We start from the raw sequence: 15,579 nt of genomic DNA on the forward strand, positions 1-15,579 counted from the left end.
TCTGTCCTATTTCTTACAGTTCTCAGTTTTCCTTTTTTGTTTTTGGGCCTTGTGCGTGATCGTGCTCCACCACTGAGCCATACCCCCAGGCCTTCAGTTTCCTTTTGCTGTCTCAGCTCTCCATTTGTCTGGGTCCCTCAAATGGCTGATGGCTGAGGAGGCAGCTGAGTCAACGGCTTGAATCTCTACTGTTACTGCTCTAGAAAGCCTTGTGGCTGAAGGAAGTGCCCAGACAGGTTGGGACCTTAAAAGAGCTCGAGAGTGGGTGGATGAAGGGACCAGGAGCCATTTGCGGAGCTGAGTTAGCCAGAAGACCTTCAGTGGCATGCTCCAGGTGTCACCGCATAGACTCTGTCAAAGTATGGAGTGCACATGTGGCGGCTCAGGGAATGGTGTGGCTCCTCAGGCTTTATGGAGAAATGACACAGTTCCTTCAGAAGGTGGGCCTTGAGGTCACCTGTGGGGGATAGCAGTGGTTGGCACCTGTTGCTATTGTGGTTCCCCTCAGCCCCTTGGGACTCCTCAGTCCCTCCTCACCTCTCTGAATTCTCTAGGCCTCTCCCTGTGCAGGTGCCAGGTTGTAAGTCTTGGATATGTATCCTGACATCTGCTACACTTCCAGTACAGTCAGACTTGTTGGCTAACAGGTTTCACAAAGAAACAAAAACATGCATCCCTATTCTATCAGAAAAAACAAGATAAACACATGCCTAAGAATAGAAACATTAGCTGTTATTGATGGTGCTGAGGCTGCTAATGATCTGATCTGTCCTCACTCCCCCATGTACTCCATGCCCCAGCCAGCCTCAACAATGGGCTGTGGCCCTAACCAGCTGTGCCACCTCTTCTATGGGACTCACTCTTCAGACTGGGAATTCTCCCTCAGGTCCACCCGGGCAGCTCCCACTTATCCTTGGGTACTGGCTTAGATTTCTTGTCCTCTAATTACCCAGCTAAGTTAGAGTCTTCTCTTCCATTCCACACTATCTGTTACTTCTGTATCACAACACTTATCCTATATTGAAATTGTTTTACATGTCAGGAGACTTCAATTCCCCAACAGCAGAGACTGTGTCTCTCACATTCTCCCTGTCTAGTTGGATCAGTAGTTGCCTAATAAATATGGTATTAGTGAATGAATAAGTTGGTGGTGCTTCCATATATAGTTTGCTTGGTCCTCGTAGAAGCCTTGTGATGTAGGCAGCCCAGCCTTACTCTTACCCAGAAACTGCCATTTCAAGAAGCCAGGCATCCTACTGGGGTCTGGGCAGGAGTTGGGAGCCACAGCTCTCAGGCTCCAATATTCAAGGCTTTTTGGGGCTGTTCTCCAGTACTGGGGACTAAATCTAGGATCTTGTACTAGGCCAGTGCTCTACCACTTTTTTTTTTTTTTTTTTTGGTGCTGGGGATCGAACTTGGGTCTTTGTGCTTGCACAGTACTCTACCACTTTTTTTAAAAAAAAATTTTTAATTTTTATACAGGATCTTGCTGAGTTTCCCAGGTTGATTTTTAACTTGTATCCTCTTGCCTTAGCCTCCTAAGTAGCTGGGATTACAGGCATGCCCACTATACCCTACATGACAATTGTTTTTATAAAGTATTTCTTTCTTTAAAAACAACATTTTAGCTAGGGTAGTAGCACATACCTATAGTCCCAGCATTCAGGAGGCTGAAGCAGGATTGCAAGTTGAAGACCAGCCTGGGCTACATAACGAGTTCAAGGCCAACCTGAACTACATAATGAGACCCTTTCTCAAAAACAAAAAAATAGCATGTTAAAAAGATAAACATAAAAATAGCATTTGTGTTTTTCACAGTTAGAAAATTAATATTTTTAAGGTGCCACTTTCCTAAAATACTTTTCCATCATTAAATATTGAATTTCAGTACAGAGAAAAATACAATTTTAAAAACCATAATCAGATTCTGAATTCTAGATATAAATTCTAAATTCAAGTGTATAGAAAAGTTGTATACTTAATTAAGAAATAAAATTTGATTTAAATAAAAATAGCATAAAATAATAAATTTCATTGTATACAATTTGTAGAATACTGAAAAATATGAAAAAGACAATACAAATCACACAGAGGACACTACTGTAGATTAGAGATAGCTTGGACTTGAAAGGGTGGCACTGAATTTGAGTCTCAGTTAAGTGGTTAACTAGATGTTTGACATTTGGCAGGTTACCATACTCTGAGTGTGTCTCCTTACCTGAAATATGGTAACATATTTACCTTTTGAGATTATTGTAAGAATTAGACATATATCTTATACCCAGCATGGTGCCTGGCACATAGTTCGCGTTCTTTAAAAGGTGATGGTATTGACAGTTTTGTGTATTTCTGTCCAGACTTTTCACTCTCTTGTGTGTTCACACATATGCACGTACACCTTTGTGTACACATGTTTTTTGAAGCACATTTATATTCAGTATATCATTGGGTCCTCATAGCAACCCTGTGAGGTAGACAGGGGAGGCGTATTTATAAACCTGTTCTATAGACAGAAGAAACTGAGACTCTGTGAAGCAAAAAGTAACTTGGCTTTGGTGCTGTACGGAGATCTCTGAACCAGGATTTCTCCATTGGTCTCCTGATGCCAAGCCTATGTGCCGTCTCTATCAGCAGTGTGCTTCCTCTCCACCTCCACTTCCACCAAGTACACAAGCATGGGCCTCCAGACCAGCTGGGTCTGTCTGGAAACTGAGAAGTGCTCACTTCTCCTCTAAAATAATACACATTTCCCAATTCTATGGCAACAACCAGGCTTCTGGCTAGAAAGTTAAGGACCTTTGGTCATAGGGCCTTTTTGGAGAGGGAGTATGGCAGAGAATTAATGGATAGAATTCCTGAACTAAATTCATAGACAAGAATAGCCTTCCTCTGCATTTTCTGTGGGGCACAGGTGTACCCATATTTCTTTCAGTGTCCTGGGTACCTAAAAGGCCCATGTGACACCCATTGTGCCTAATATCACTATGTGCATCATTTCATGTTGTTTCCATCTCAGTTCATGGTTTCTGAGGCTGATATGTACCTGACATTGTGTGCCATGACTTATAGAAAAGACGGGTACACAGGGCCTTTAAGAGCACAAGGAAGCTGTCAGAACCAAATAAAATCAGCACTGTAATAGAGCTCCTCACAGGGGATTTGGGAGCAGAAGACTGAGCACAAACTCTAACTCATCTGCAGTTATTGAGGGTAGAGGGTAGGGTTCCCCTTGTTCCAAAGGGACAAGGACTTTTAAACTGGTTTTGATGGCCAAGAGCGCCTCCTGTGCCAGGGGCAGCAGGTGAGTCAAGGTTCAGTTTAATTGTGGGGACATCTTCCTGAGGAAGCTTTCATGCAGTGGTTGCATGCATTCTGAGTTAAGGTCCCACTTACCTTAGATCACCACATAAGGTGACTCTCTGTGGCCTGCCTCCAGAGGAGGAACTGGCAACCCCTTGGTGAGATTATGATACCTCTCCCCACCTCCTACCGCCCACTGTGAAAACAGGAAAGTCAAACACGTTTCTTTCACTTCACTGTCTTTCTACATTTTTCCTTTCTAGTTTCAAAAACAAGTCTTTTTCAAGTTCTGTCTACAAGGGAAGTCTTAACCATTTTTCCCTTTTGGTGTCTCCTCTTCCATTGAGATCCATGCAGAATAGACCAGGTACTCTGTCTTTTGTGTGTGAAGCCATAAAATCTAATATTGAGTATGCGGCAGTGCCCAGAGCTATGCTGCTTCCACAAGGGGCTCCACAGCCCTGCTGTGGTGAAGAGCAAGTATAAATTGCCACTAACAGGGTTTTCTAGCTAGAGCCGTAAGTATGTCTGAGCAGCCCCTGTGGGTCACACTGCTGCCAGCTGTCCTGCTGCTCCTCTGCACTACCTGCCTGTTGGCCATTTCGCTTGTCTGCAGGCCCTCGTCACAGCTTGGGTCAGGGAGGGAAAAGGAGCCAAAGGTCCACACTTGGCTTGCAGCACTGATAAGGAAATAGGTGGGACAAGGGTTGGCACTGGACTGCGTGCAAAGTCAGGGCCGAAAGGACAGGGTTCCATCCTTCTCAACCTGTTTCCCCATGGCCAGTGTCCCCTCCTCAAGGTCCTGAAGATGAGTGACCTTACATTTTATTTCTGTACAGTTTCTCACTATGTTTAACAAATGCCCAGGGACAGCTTTTTTTCCTTCTGATTAACCTTGGTAAAGCTAGGTGTTCCAGTGCCAATGTTTAATTCTTTGAATTCAGAGGATATTGCTGTCCCCAGATGTAACTTGTGCTTAAAACTGTTGGATGCAGTAATATTTTGAGATCCTCTGTGGATTCTTTTTATCCATATGAGTTCTCTCCTCTAAAGTATAATCGAATATCCGCTGTCACAGATTCTGGAAATAGAAGGAAGAATGCACTAAACTGAGCTGTCAGACACTTGGCTGTGGAACCATGCATTCTGCTTGGTGGTGTTGAAGGTGCATTCTGTGTGCTTCCTCCTAATGGCTGCTGTGTGCTTACCCTGAGAAAAATGAGTAGTCTGTCATCACATCAGCACTAATCAACTTTCTGGGCCAAATTGCCATTTTTCTGCTCATGTTCAGCTGGATCCTTTGAGAAGGGAGTGTTGGGCCTTTCCCTTCAGTGGGCAGAGAGCTAGCTTCTATTTTAAAATTTCTCAGAAAAGATTTTTAAAAAGTCCAGCAACCCAGAGCCTGTGTTTATTGAAGGCTGATCTAAAAGTCTCTCATACTGCGTGCCCCATCAGCACTCGAGTGCCTCTATTTTAGAAGGATGTAGAGGTTTAATCACCCTGGTGGGGATTTAGACCCAGAGACTTCAGAGAAATCTTATTATTTCTAACTGCAGGCAAAGAGTATTAAGGCTCCACTCTGGATCAGGGGCATGACATGTTCTATAAGTAATTTATCTTTAACAGGGGAAGGTCCCTACTACAGTGGCCTAGAAACAGAACTGTGATTGGGCACTGGCTCATGGTTCCTCCTTTTCTTTCCCTGTCTTGGTCTCCTACATCTTTCTGTCCTGACCTTTTCCTGCCCATTCTGCCTAGTGTCTGTGTCTGCCTCCCTTCCAGGTGCCTGCCAAGAAGAGATAATAATGTTTTTGCACTCAGTGACTTCATCCAGCAGCCTGGCACAGACCTGTCAACTCTGCAGGCTTCTGCATAGGCATTCACTGTATCCCCTCCAGGGAAGTAGCGGGAGAGGGGAGAAGATGCTGTGGGCTCCACAGGCATTCGGGTCTGTGCTCCTAGACATGAAGAAATGCAGGGCCACTCTCAGCCCCATACCCACCCCTCTTGTTTCCTTCCTGGAGGCAGCACCATGGGAGGCCTACATCTTTTTTTTTTTTTTTTTTGGTTGAGATGGCCTCACTGTGTAGTCCAGGCTGGCCTCGAACTAGTGCCAATACACCTGCCTCAGCCTTCCAAGTCCTAGGATTACAGGCGTGGGATACCACACCTGGTGAGAGGCCCACATCTTTAGGGATGTTGCAGAGCTCTGATTTCATCAGCATGAGCCCCCATCACCACCCTCTCTCTCTGGCCTAGCTCTCTGGTCCTGCCTTTCTGGCATTGAGATTTGAGGCTGACACAAGTGGGACTCGTTTGTGGATTCCTTGTGCTGTTTGGGGAATATGGTTTGACTGGTAGCAGATCTAAATCCATGTTCTAATGAGCTGGGTTAAAGCAGGCTTCTGCTATCTGCTTCTAATCTAGCCTGCCTGTCTGAGTTCCTTTCCACAGTTAATGATCTCCTATAATGGTTTTGCCTTTAGTTTTGCCTCCTGGGTCAAAACAAATCAATAGTCCTCACAGATATTTAAAATCCGTCAGTGTAGAGCTCCTGGGTGCCCCCTCCCATTTTTCTCCTTCTGGGTGAACCCAGGCTCTGGGTTGCTTGATCAGTACATTGCTGGTTTTCTCACATGTCCTCTTGTCTCCCAGAAATGGGCAGCAGCGAGCCCCTTCCCATCGCAGACAGCGACAAGAGGAGGAAGAAGAAGCGGAAGGCCCGGGCCACTGACTCCTTACCAGGAAGATTCGAAGGTTTGTTGCCCCCACAGCCCTCAGACGTGAGCCTGTGGCTCTCCAAGCAGTGGTGCCTGTGGGTGCAGATGACAGGATGCTGCATCTTAGGAGTGGACAAGTTTAACAAAGGAGTGACAGTGAGTGGGGGTGGGCAAAGATTTTAGACAACACGTTGGCCTCCCCTGGATGGTCGAGCACCTCCTTGGTGGGCAGGAAAACCAATCTATCAGAGCTGTACATGGATTGCCTCATGGGTCCTGATGCCTTGTCAGATGTGACCCTTACCTCAGCGGTTCCTGGAAGGGCTGCTGAGAAGAGAACAATCACGTAAGAGGAAGCAAGAAACACAAGGGCTGTGGGTGCAGATGATACTGTAGTCTTAGCTAAGGGGAGGATTCCACTCCTAGAGATCAAAGCTACTTATGCTGCATACTTCTGACTCTCTTTGGAAGGGTGCATGTTAAATTGTCAGACATTTTGGGGCACTCCATGAGTGTGGCCTGAGGCTCAGTACCTGGGTTGTTGTCACTGGCCATGTGATAGGGTGAAGTGAATCACTGGACACCCTGCTAAGGACCAAAAGGATCAGTGGCTACTACTGGGAGTAGTGTGTCCCCTTCAGCTATTTTGTTCTTTCATTGTGAGACCTAAAGTAGCTTCCTCTTATGAGCCCTCTTCCTGACCTTGCACACCAGTGGTTCTGACAACAAGCACTGTATGAGTCAGAAATATTGGATTCCAGCCATTAAACATCCTGACATATGTAAAGGACTCACACCAAAGTGTACGCCTTGAGAGAAGCATGTCATTTAAAATACAAACAACAGTGTGCCCTCGGTTCACATAGACAACTTCAAGACCAACCATGGTAGAACCAAGAAACTACTCAGTGGGGGAGGTTGTTTGTTTGCCTACCCTTAACTCAAAAGTAGAGAGCTGTGTGTATGTGAGGGGGAGGGTTGGAAGAGACAAAATTTCCCAGGTTTTTTTTTTTTTTGAGACAGGATCTCACTATGCAGTTTAGGCTGGCCTTGAACTCACTATGTAGCCCAGACTGGCCTTGAACTTGAAACTTGCATGACCGTCATCATCCTGATCCAGCCTCTGGGAGTGCTGGGATTGCAGGTATAGGCCACCACACCTGTCCCACCAGGGTTTTAGAATAGTTTGCAAACCTACAGGTCTTTTGTACTCTCAGTGAACACAGGAGAGTACTTCCTGTTAAGGATAGCTTATGCAATCACCAACTTCTCATGACTAAGTGTAACAAGAGCTTGGTCACAGTTTAGTCTTCTGCTTAGTCTGTGGGTTTAAGATGAGGCTGCCTCAAGAGGAAAAGCTGAGGAATAAAGGCCAAGGGAAGATGAGGCCAGCTTGTGCTAGTTGTGAGCTTGGTCAGGTCATCCAAACGTTCTTTCATTCCAGGCTTATAGCTATGTTACAAGCACTCTGACTCAGTACCTAAAACCTCAAAGCATCATTTGCATCCTATTTCTGTGTCTGATTTCCTGTGGGTAACTTCTGGAAACTTCTTAGAAACCTCCAATGATCTCCATTGTGTGTGGTATAAAATAGAACAGTGCTTTATTCTCCTTTGCATCACCTGTGGTTGGCACATTGTAGCTGGTCAGGAAATGAGTAAATTAATGAATGATGTTCATTCAAATCCCACCACTTCTATGATGATTCCCGGATTCCCCAGATTTCCCCTTTCCTTTTCTGTGCCTTTTTAAAAAATTTGTGTTTAATCCTCTGTGATCTCTGTGATAGCACTTACCAGTTCCTGGTTTATTCTGGGGCCATTAGGTTATCTGTCTGTCTTTGGACTGGTTTGAGAACCTTAGAGGGAAGGGATTTTGTTTTATTCCTCACAGTGTCCCTGTTATGCTGTCTGGCACACAGCAGGTACTCAGGAAGGAGGTGCTGAATCGCAACCCTTTCTCTGACCTTGTCTCTAAAATGAGAAACAGGATGCCTTCCACGTGACCTTCTTGTTGAGAAACAGATCTGCCATGGCTAGGGAAACGACACATCTTCCTTATCACCAAGTGCTCCAGAGTCATCGTGTGCCTGTTCTGCCTGGGTGGTCAGACCAGGGAAGCTGAGTGACAGGAGCTCTTCCCAGCTTAGCTTACAGGGAGGTGACTCATCTTGTTATTCCTCTCATCCATTTCACCTCTAGATGTGTACACGCTGACCTCTGAATTGCTGGGAGAGGGAGCCTATGCCAAAGTTCAAGGTGCTGTGAGCCTGCAGACTGGCAAAGAGTATGCTGTCAAAGTGAGTGTCTCATCTGGATGTCAGGCTTTACTTGGCAAATAGTCATGTCTATCTTGTCCTAAACTAAATATATTTTATTTTCTTTAATATGGTGGTTCAGTAAGATCCTGGACTCTAAAGCTGTATTCACTGGCTTCAAATCTTGGTCTTTTAATTGGGCAAATTACTTAATTGTTCTGTCGTTTAATTTCCTCATTTGTGAAATGGTTGCAGTAATAGAGCCTATACATAATTGTTGTGAGAACTAAATAAGTTAATATGAGTAAAGTGCTTAGGACAATGCCTGGCTCATAATAGGCTGCTTCTTAGTCTTCTTCCTGGGAAGCCCAGCCAGACTGGCTCTGAAAGAAACATCTTTTTCACCACCTTCCCACAGATGCTAGAAGATAATGGTAACAAGAGAGCCGCCTCCATTCCTTTTTAGAAAGATTGATAGAGATTATAAGTAATTTCTTTAGGTGCTGGGGATTTAGCTCAGTGGTTCAGCTGCCTGCCTTGCAAGCGCAAGGTCCCAAGTTCAATCCCCGGTCCCCCCCAAAAAAGTAATTTCTTTAAAAGTATGCCTAGTGTGGAGGCCAGGGATTTGGCTCAGTGGTGCCACTGCCTGCCTCAAAGGCACAAGGTCCTGAGTTACCAAAAAAAAAAAGTATGCCTAGTGTGGTAAAAACCGCAAATGTAGGTTGATTATCAAAGGCGTGATACATTGACAGATGACAGGTGACAGATCTGTTTCTTCCAGCTTGGGTCACAGGAGGACAGACAACCTGGCCCTTGTTCCATGTTCCCTTGGTTTGGCAGATCCTTGGTTTCAGCACTTCTGCCTGTGTCTTGTGTCACCTCTCCTCTCTGAAAGCTCCCTAAAGATGGGCTCCTTCTCCCAGCATGGCTCCACCAGACTTGGTTTGTTACCATTTTCTCTATGAGTATTCAGCTGATAATCCTCAGGGTCAGAATGGAATGCCCAAATAATCTGAACCAAATTTTCTCTAAGACTCCCCAAAGAGTTTTCCATGTTCTGTTCCCCATCTCTAGTGGCCAGAGCCTGTTACGTCCTCTGAGAAAAGCAATGCTGTTACTGGAAATCCTGCCTTCTGGAAGATTCTCCCTCACTTTGACCTGAACTGTTTGGTGTATGAGACTGAATAGTTCATAGTTCCCCAGCACTGGATCTCGTTGCCTGTTCAGAAAATGGACCCAGGCGGTTTACCAACAGATATGGGCTTATTTAGCAAATTGTAGTTCAGTATGTGTTGCAGCGTATTGGAGACTTCTGAGGTGTTATGCTCAGCCTTATTGGAAGGGAGGGGCGGGGCATCAGCAACTGAGGCAGGCCCAGAGCCAGGTCTGCAGAAAACTTGCCCGTAGTCTCTGTTGGGAATGGTCTGGGGTTATGGGTGGGTCCACAGAGATTTTCAGAGCCAGCCAGGACTCCTGAAAACCACCTGGTTCACTGTCGGCTCATGCATTTTGGAGTGGGCATTTTCCAGGTATCTCCAGGCAGAGGTGTGGAGGAAGGACCCCACAGTTTCACAGGAGAGAAGCCTCTAGGTACTGGAAGAAGCTGTCTAGGCTAGGAGCATGTATGGGATAGTGAGGGCTTTGAGGTTAGCCCTCGGGTGTGGGCAGAATGTTCTATACTTCCCTATCCTTGGACAATGTTGTAAGGGTTTACTGAGATTAAGTATATAAATTACTTAATATAGGCCCTGCCAAAGTGTGAGTTCTCAGAAGAGCAAGTACTTGCTTCTGCTTGGAGGACCTACAGGGTGGCATCTGAGCTTGGCCTAGAGGCTTTGGCTCCTCTTGCTATGTCCTCCCTCACCTTTATGCTTCCTCCAGCTCTGGAAGACCCTCCCATAGAGCCTTCACTTCTAACCTGTAAGGCAGGAAGAGCTGCCCTGCAGGAGAAGGAGCTGAGCAGAGCTAGTTTTTTGTCTCTGCCTGCCTCAGTCTCCCCTGGGCAGGTGGAGGTCAGCAGCCTCCTAAGCTTCCTTGGTGCTGTCCATAGCCAGAGGCACAGCCAGACTGGAAGCCCTTGGGCCAGGCTCTTGCTTTACTGAAAGAGCCACAGTGCCTGTGTCACCATGACCCACTCCAAACTCCTGCTGGAAACTGGATTTGGACCATGTTTGCCTTGTCTTCTCCCAGGGAGCTCCTGTCGAGGGACTGTTTTGTGTAAGGTGATGTACATGACAATTTATTCTTCCCACAGATCATTGAAAAACAAGCAGGGCACAGTCGGAGTCGGGTATTCCAAGAGGTGGAGACGCTTTATCAATGTCAAGGAAACAAGTGAGTGTCCTGTGGGCTGACTCGATGCTTCTCTGAGGGATGTGTGGCTGCAGAAACGGAGGTTACTTCTTACCACCTCCTGAGCCCAGCACTTGGCTCTCACCCCTTCCCCACAACTATGAGTAACTTCTTCCATCTTTCAGCAAAGGAGAGAGAAAGGGAAGGAAGGAGGGAGGAAAAGCAGCAATAACCTGAAGAAGCCATCTTCTCTTTAGGCCGAAACACTGTAAATATCAGCAGTCCTGCCAGTTAGAGGAGTAATAGGAATCAGTGGCTGGGGGAAAATGAAGTTTCATTTCTTTCAAATGCCTGTGGAAGCCTGGCCATCTGAGTATTACCTGGTAGAGGTCTTTAGCGCTGCTTTAGTACTGAGATGAGTGTAGGAGGTGTTGAGAATATTCCTGGGTCCTGAAGCAGGTCCGATGACTGGGCCATAGTAACCTCAACCCCCACTAAGCCTGCTCCAAATGAGTGGCGCTCCCATGGTAGCTTTAAATCAGGGTCACCCCCAAGACTTGCTTCCCCATCTCTCTTCCTTCATGGCAGGGTCAGCAGGGAGCCAGTAGCCTGGTATTGATGGCTTTGTCATTAAGCTTGGAGGAAGGGGGCTGCTGTTGATTTAACTCCAGGAGCTGTCTGTACAATCTTCTTTCAAATTAGGCCATTTTGGCCATCTTATTTGGATGTCTTTACACTAGTAAAATCCTAGTGTCTCCCAAAGTGGCCAGCATTTTTTTATGAGGGACAGATTTTTATTTTCAGCCCTGCAGCTTCTTAGTTCAGCATTAGAGACTCTACTTGGTTTATTTCGTTCTTTCAAAGAAAAAAAATCCCAACACCTCCAATATCCAGTCTGGTGGCTTCCCTACTGAGTTACAAGTCGACCTTGTTGGCAGACCACGGCAATACTCGGGCAAGCAGAGAGTGCTCACCGGGGAAGGCCACAAGTGCTACAGTGGCCAGGAACGCGGCCGTTTCATTAAGCAGCGCTTAGCAGTTAGGGTCTAGTGGTGGCCACGTTAGGCCCCAAGTCTATTTGACAGATGTTTCCATTTTCTCCAGGCAATGTAAATACTGCCCCGTGATTTATGGGCAAGAGGGAGGGCAAGTAATTATTTGCTGCTTGCCTCCAGGACACACACCTACTATTCAGTGTTATTAGCCGCAATTGCTTCCAGTCGGCTGCAGATTTTATTCAGTTTAATGTGACCGGGACTTTTTTATAACTCTACCTAGTGGGTTTTAGGGTTGGGGTTTGACAGCACAGACTTGGTGAAAACACCAGAGACTAAACATTATGGAAAGATAAGGTGACCTGAATCTTGCTAACACCATTGGCTGCTTCTCAAACACAGGTCTTTAATAAGCATTCTGATTTCAAGTTGATTTCTGCCCTGCCTCAGGGTGTTGTATATTTTTTCTTTGTGTATTTGTAAGTAGACTTTAATGTGTAATACTGTCCTCCCTCTTCCTATTTTTCCCCATTTAAGGAACATTTTGGAGCTGATTGAGTTCTTTGAAGATGATACAAGGTTTTACTTGGTCTTTGAAAAATTGCAAGGAGGTACTTCCTGTTGAGTATGTGTTTGGACTTCGGATTAAGACCCAGGGTGGGGATCATCCATCATGAATCCCAGAGACTTCTAAAATGAGTCAAGCTAATAAAAAGGATGAAGGACTTAAAAACTGCCCTTGATTTGCAAGAAGGGGTGCCGGAGGGAAGGATGATAATTAGCATTTCACAGAGTTTAGAATGTCACCTGTGTGGGCATTCTATAAATGCTTTTTCATTATGAGTCTTACATAGATACATTTAGTGATCGATTTATCAGTCCCTGTTTTGACACATTCGCCATTTAACTAGAGTAATTATGGGATGGGAGCTTTGGCTTACATTGTTAAGTCCAGAAAGGCTAAACAGAGGAGAGGAGGACCCCTTGGTTTGGGACGGACCCAGGACAGGAGAGGGCAAAAATGCGTCATCCTTCAAGTGGAAGGATGCTACATTGCCCATTGTCATTGTACCGTCACCCACATGACTGTTACTGGGATATGTGTTTAATTTGTTCTTCTGCCATGGTAAAGGAGACCGAGGCACTCTTTACTCCCCAACCCTCACCGGACTGTAGGACCATTTGCAAGGTGTAGGTTATGGGAGTGCAGGGATGCACAGAGCTGAGTGGAGGGCTACACAGAGGCTTGGTAGTCAAGGGAGTATGCTTTGGAAACCAGCAAATCTGAGCTTTAGTCTGGCTCCATTACTTACCAGCCTTGTGACCTTCGGCAAGTCCCTTAACCTTTTCCAAACAGTATTCTCATCTGTAAGATGGGACATTGATGGTGCCTGTTTCATGAGGTTGCTATGAAGATTAAATTAGTTCCTATGAAATGCTTAGCTGCATGTCTGGCAGGCGCTAAGAGCTCAATATTGGCTGTTAATATTAAAACAACTGGAAGCTGGGGGCTGCCTTAGAAGTACACATATTCTCTGCCTTCCCTTTTAACAAATTTAGGAATAAGAGGCTCCTATAGCAGCTCAAGCTAGAGCAGAACCAAGAGGTGGTTTTCTGAAAATGTTCTCTACCATACTAGGACCCTTTGTTTAATCACATGAAAGATCTTTAGCAGTTCTTCCTTGGCATTCCTTCCCCATATCAAAAATAAATAATACACAGAGATAACAAGCACAGGCCACTTTAGGACACAGAAATGGCTCCTTCAGCCCAGAAATACTGGCTTTCAGTAGTCAGTATAGATCACATGAAGCCAAGCTGTATGCTCATGCCTGTGTCTGACCCCACCCTGCCTGCTCCACACCAGGACTCGGAATTACTTGTCTGGAATGCTACAAGCAGCTGGGTCCTCTATAGCTATAGCACTTAGAGTATAGCTGCATGGAAGCCAGACCCAAGGGGTAAAGAGGGAGTGGAAGGATTAGAGCAGTCCTTGCCTCCAGCAGTTGGACCACAAGCTCAGCTGAGAGGTCTACACAGGCTCTGGGGCCAGATGGATGACACCTAAAAATCTTGACTCCACAACTTAATGGTGTATGGTCTTGGGCAAGTTGCTTAACCATTTTTGGCATGAAGTTCCCCACTTACAAAATAAAGACAGAAAAATAAAATAAGGACAGCTATACTCCCCATTTTGTACATTTATGAGAATGAGATTATTTAAAGAGCAATGCATAGTACCTGGCACATAGTAACTAATGAATAAATGTTAGCTGTTACCAATAAAATAATAAGAACAGGAGAAACTTCAGGATGTAAAGCAGTTTCCCCCTTTTTTCATCTAGAGAAGATCTGTCATTTCCATTGGGAAACTTATGCTCTTGCTTGGATCTAAGCTTAAATGCAGAGAAGGAAATGTCTCAAAGTCCTCTCAGCCTCATGTATATTCACTTCCAGTTCCTTTTGATTTCAGAAGCCAAAAAATCCCTAGTAGCACTAATTTTTTTTGCCATATAAGTAATTGTTCTCTGCCACTTCTGAGCTCCTCATAGACAGGCACAGAAGGTAGCAGTCTAAGTTTATTCAGCAGACATATGCTAGTTCCTTCTCTATGCTGGGCAGCACACTTGGCGCTGGACATTTAGCATTGAGTAAGCCTATGACCCCACCTCAAACTTGGGGAAATTTGGCTTCTAAGAAGTAGTACTTCCCAGAGCCTGCAAAGGTGACCTTCCTTTGTCCCCCCTGCTCCTCAGGCTCCATCCTAACCCACATCCAGAAGCAGAAGCACTTCAATGAACGAGAAGCCAGCCGAGTGGTGAGAGACGTTGCCGCTGCCCTTGACTTCCTGCATACCAAAGGTGAGCCAAGCCAAGCCTTGGTGGGCAGGTGAGGCTGGCCAGCCTGTGGGTACCAAGGGAGGAGGTGGGCCTGCAGGGGATTTGTTCAGGAGATGGCACAGCTGGAAAACAACTTGAGATTCAAATATGCCCACCCTGGAAGAGGCAAGGACAGTCTAGCATGTCTCCTAGGCTTCTCTTATGGATGGCGGAGAGATGGTGGCACTGTTAAGTAGGATTAGGATACAAGAGAAGGTGGGAGGGAAAAGAATGAATTTCATATTAAACAAGGTAAGTGTGTGTGTACCTATGTGTGTGGATCCTGCCCTTTTCCTGATGAAAAACAAAAGTCATACATGATACAACTATTCTTGTGCAAATATTTTAATGTCATTCCTTTTAGTTTTTTAAAGTACGTTATCTGTATCTCTCTTTAAGATTGGTAAAATATGTGTGTAATTTTATGTATCTTGTTCATAATAAATGAAAACTATTTTTCTATTCATATGAAAGTTAGAGGTATCCATTGAACATCACAGTGGTAACTAGCAGGTTACTGTTTATTGTCTGAGTTATACTTTGCTTACAGTCCCTTTCCTAGGACTAATAATTTCAGAACTTTTGCAGTGAATCAAGTCTTTTGCAAATTGTTTTTTTGTTTGTTTGTTTTTTTTGTTTTTTTCGGTACCGGGGATTGAACTTGGGACCTTGAGCTTGCGAGGCAGGCACTGGAACCACTGAGCTAAATCCCCGGCCCCAAAAATGACTTTTATTCATTTTTTTTTTTTTTTTTGATATCAGGGATTGAACTCAGAACCTTGCACTTGCTAGGCAGGTGGCAGCATCACTGAGCTACATCCCCGGCCCGTGCAAATTGTTTTTACATTTCCATAAATCTGTTGAACTATTACATGTTTTTAAATTTTTCCCAATATCAGTGCCACAGGGCCAGGGATGTAGCTCAGTGGTTTCGCCACCTGCTGCGCAAGCAAACGCAAGGACCCAAGTTTGATCCCCGGTACCAAAAAAAAAAAACAAAAAACCAATATCAGTGCCACAGAAAAAATGAGTTCTGGCTTCACTTCTCTTCCAACTATGCTCCTTCAGTGATAACAGCTATCCAGAGAGTTATGGTGAAGATTAGGAGACACTATAACATTGTAGCACTTCATGGC

The 15,579-nt window shown here is 45.2% G+C and overlaps 1 protein-coding gene across 8 annotated transcripts in view; it reads left to right on the top strand.

Moving 5' to 3' along the window:
• Mknk1 (MAPK interacting serine/threonine kinase 1) overlaps nt 1–15,579 on the top strand; it is a 52,172-nt gene that overhangs the window by 24,344 nt on the left and 12,249 nt on the right. For 4 of the 8 annotated variants that reach the window (XM_087214884.1, XM_087214882.1, XM_087214883.1 and 1 more), the window contains exons 3-8: nt 3,564–3,667; nt 5,956–6,057; nt 8,222–8,319; nt 10,532–10,611; nt 12,102–12,175; nt 14,321–14,425. In XM_087214884.1, coding sequence (XP_087071010.1) covers nt 3,652–3,667; nt 5,956–6,057; nt 8,222–8,319; nt 10,532–10,611; nt 12,102–12,175; nt 14,321–14,425 — 475 coding nt within the window. In that variant the 5' untranslated portion in view covers nt 3,564–3,651. The remainder of the gene's footprint in view (nt 1–3,563; nt 3,668–5,955; nt 6,058–8,221; nt 8,320–10,531; nt 10,612–12,101; nt 12,176–14,320; nt 14,426–15,579) is intronic. The other 4 variants (XM_021250798.2, XM_021250800.2, XM_021250799.2 and 1 more) reach the window with 1 other exon arrangement.

This window comes from Heterocephalus glaber, unplaced genomic scaffold (assembly GCF_053883595.1).
Source record: "Heterocephalus glaber isolate CG9 unplaced genomic scaffold, H.glaber_assembly_v1.0 deba00001451, whole genome shotgun sequence".
In the NCBI taxonomy this organism is placed as follows: domain Eukaryota; kingdom Metazoa; phylum Chordata; class Mammalia; order Rodentia; family Bathyergidae; genus Heterocephalus; species Heterocephalus glaber.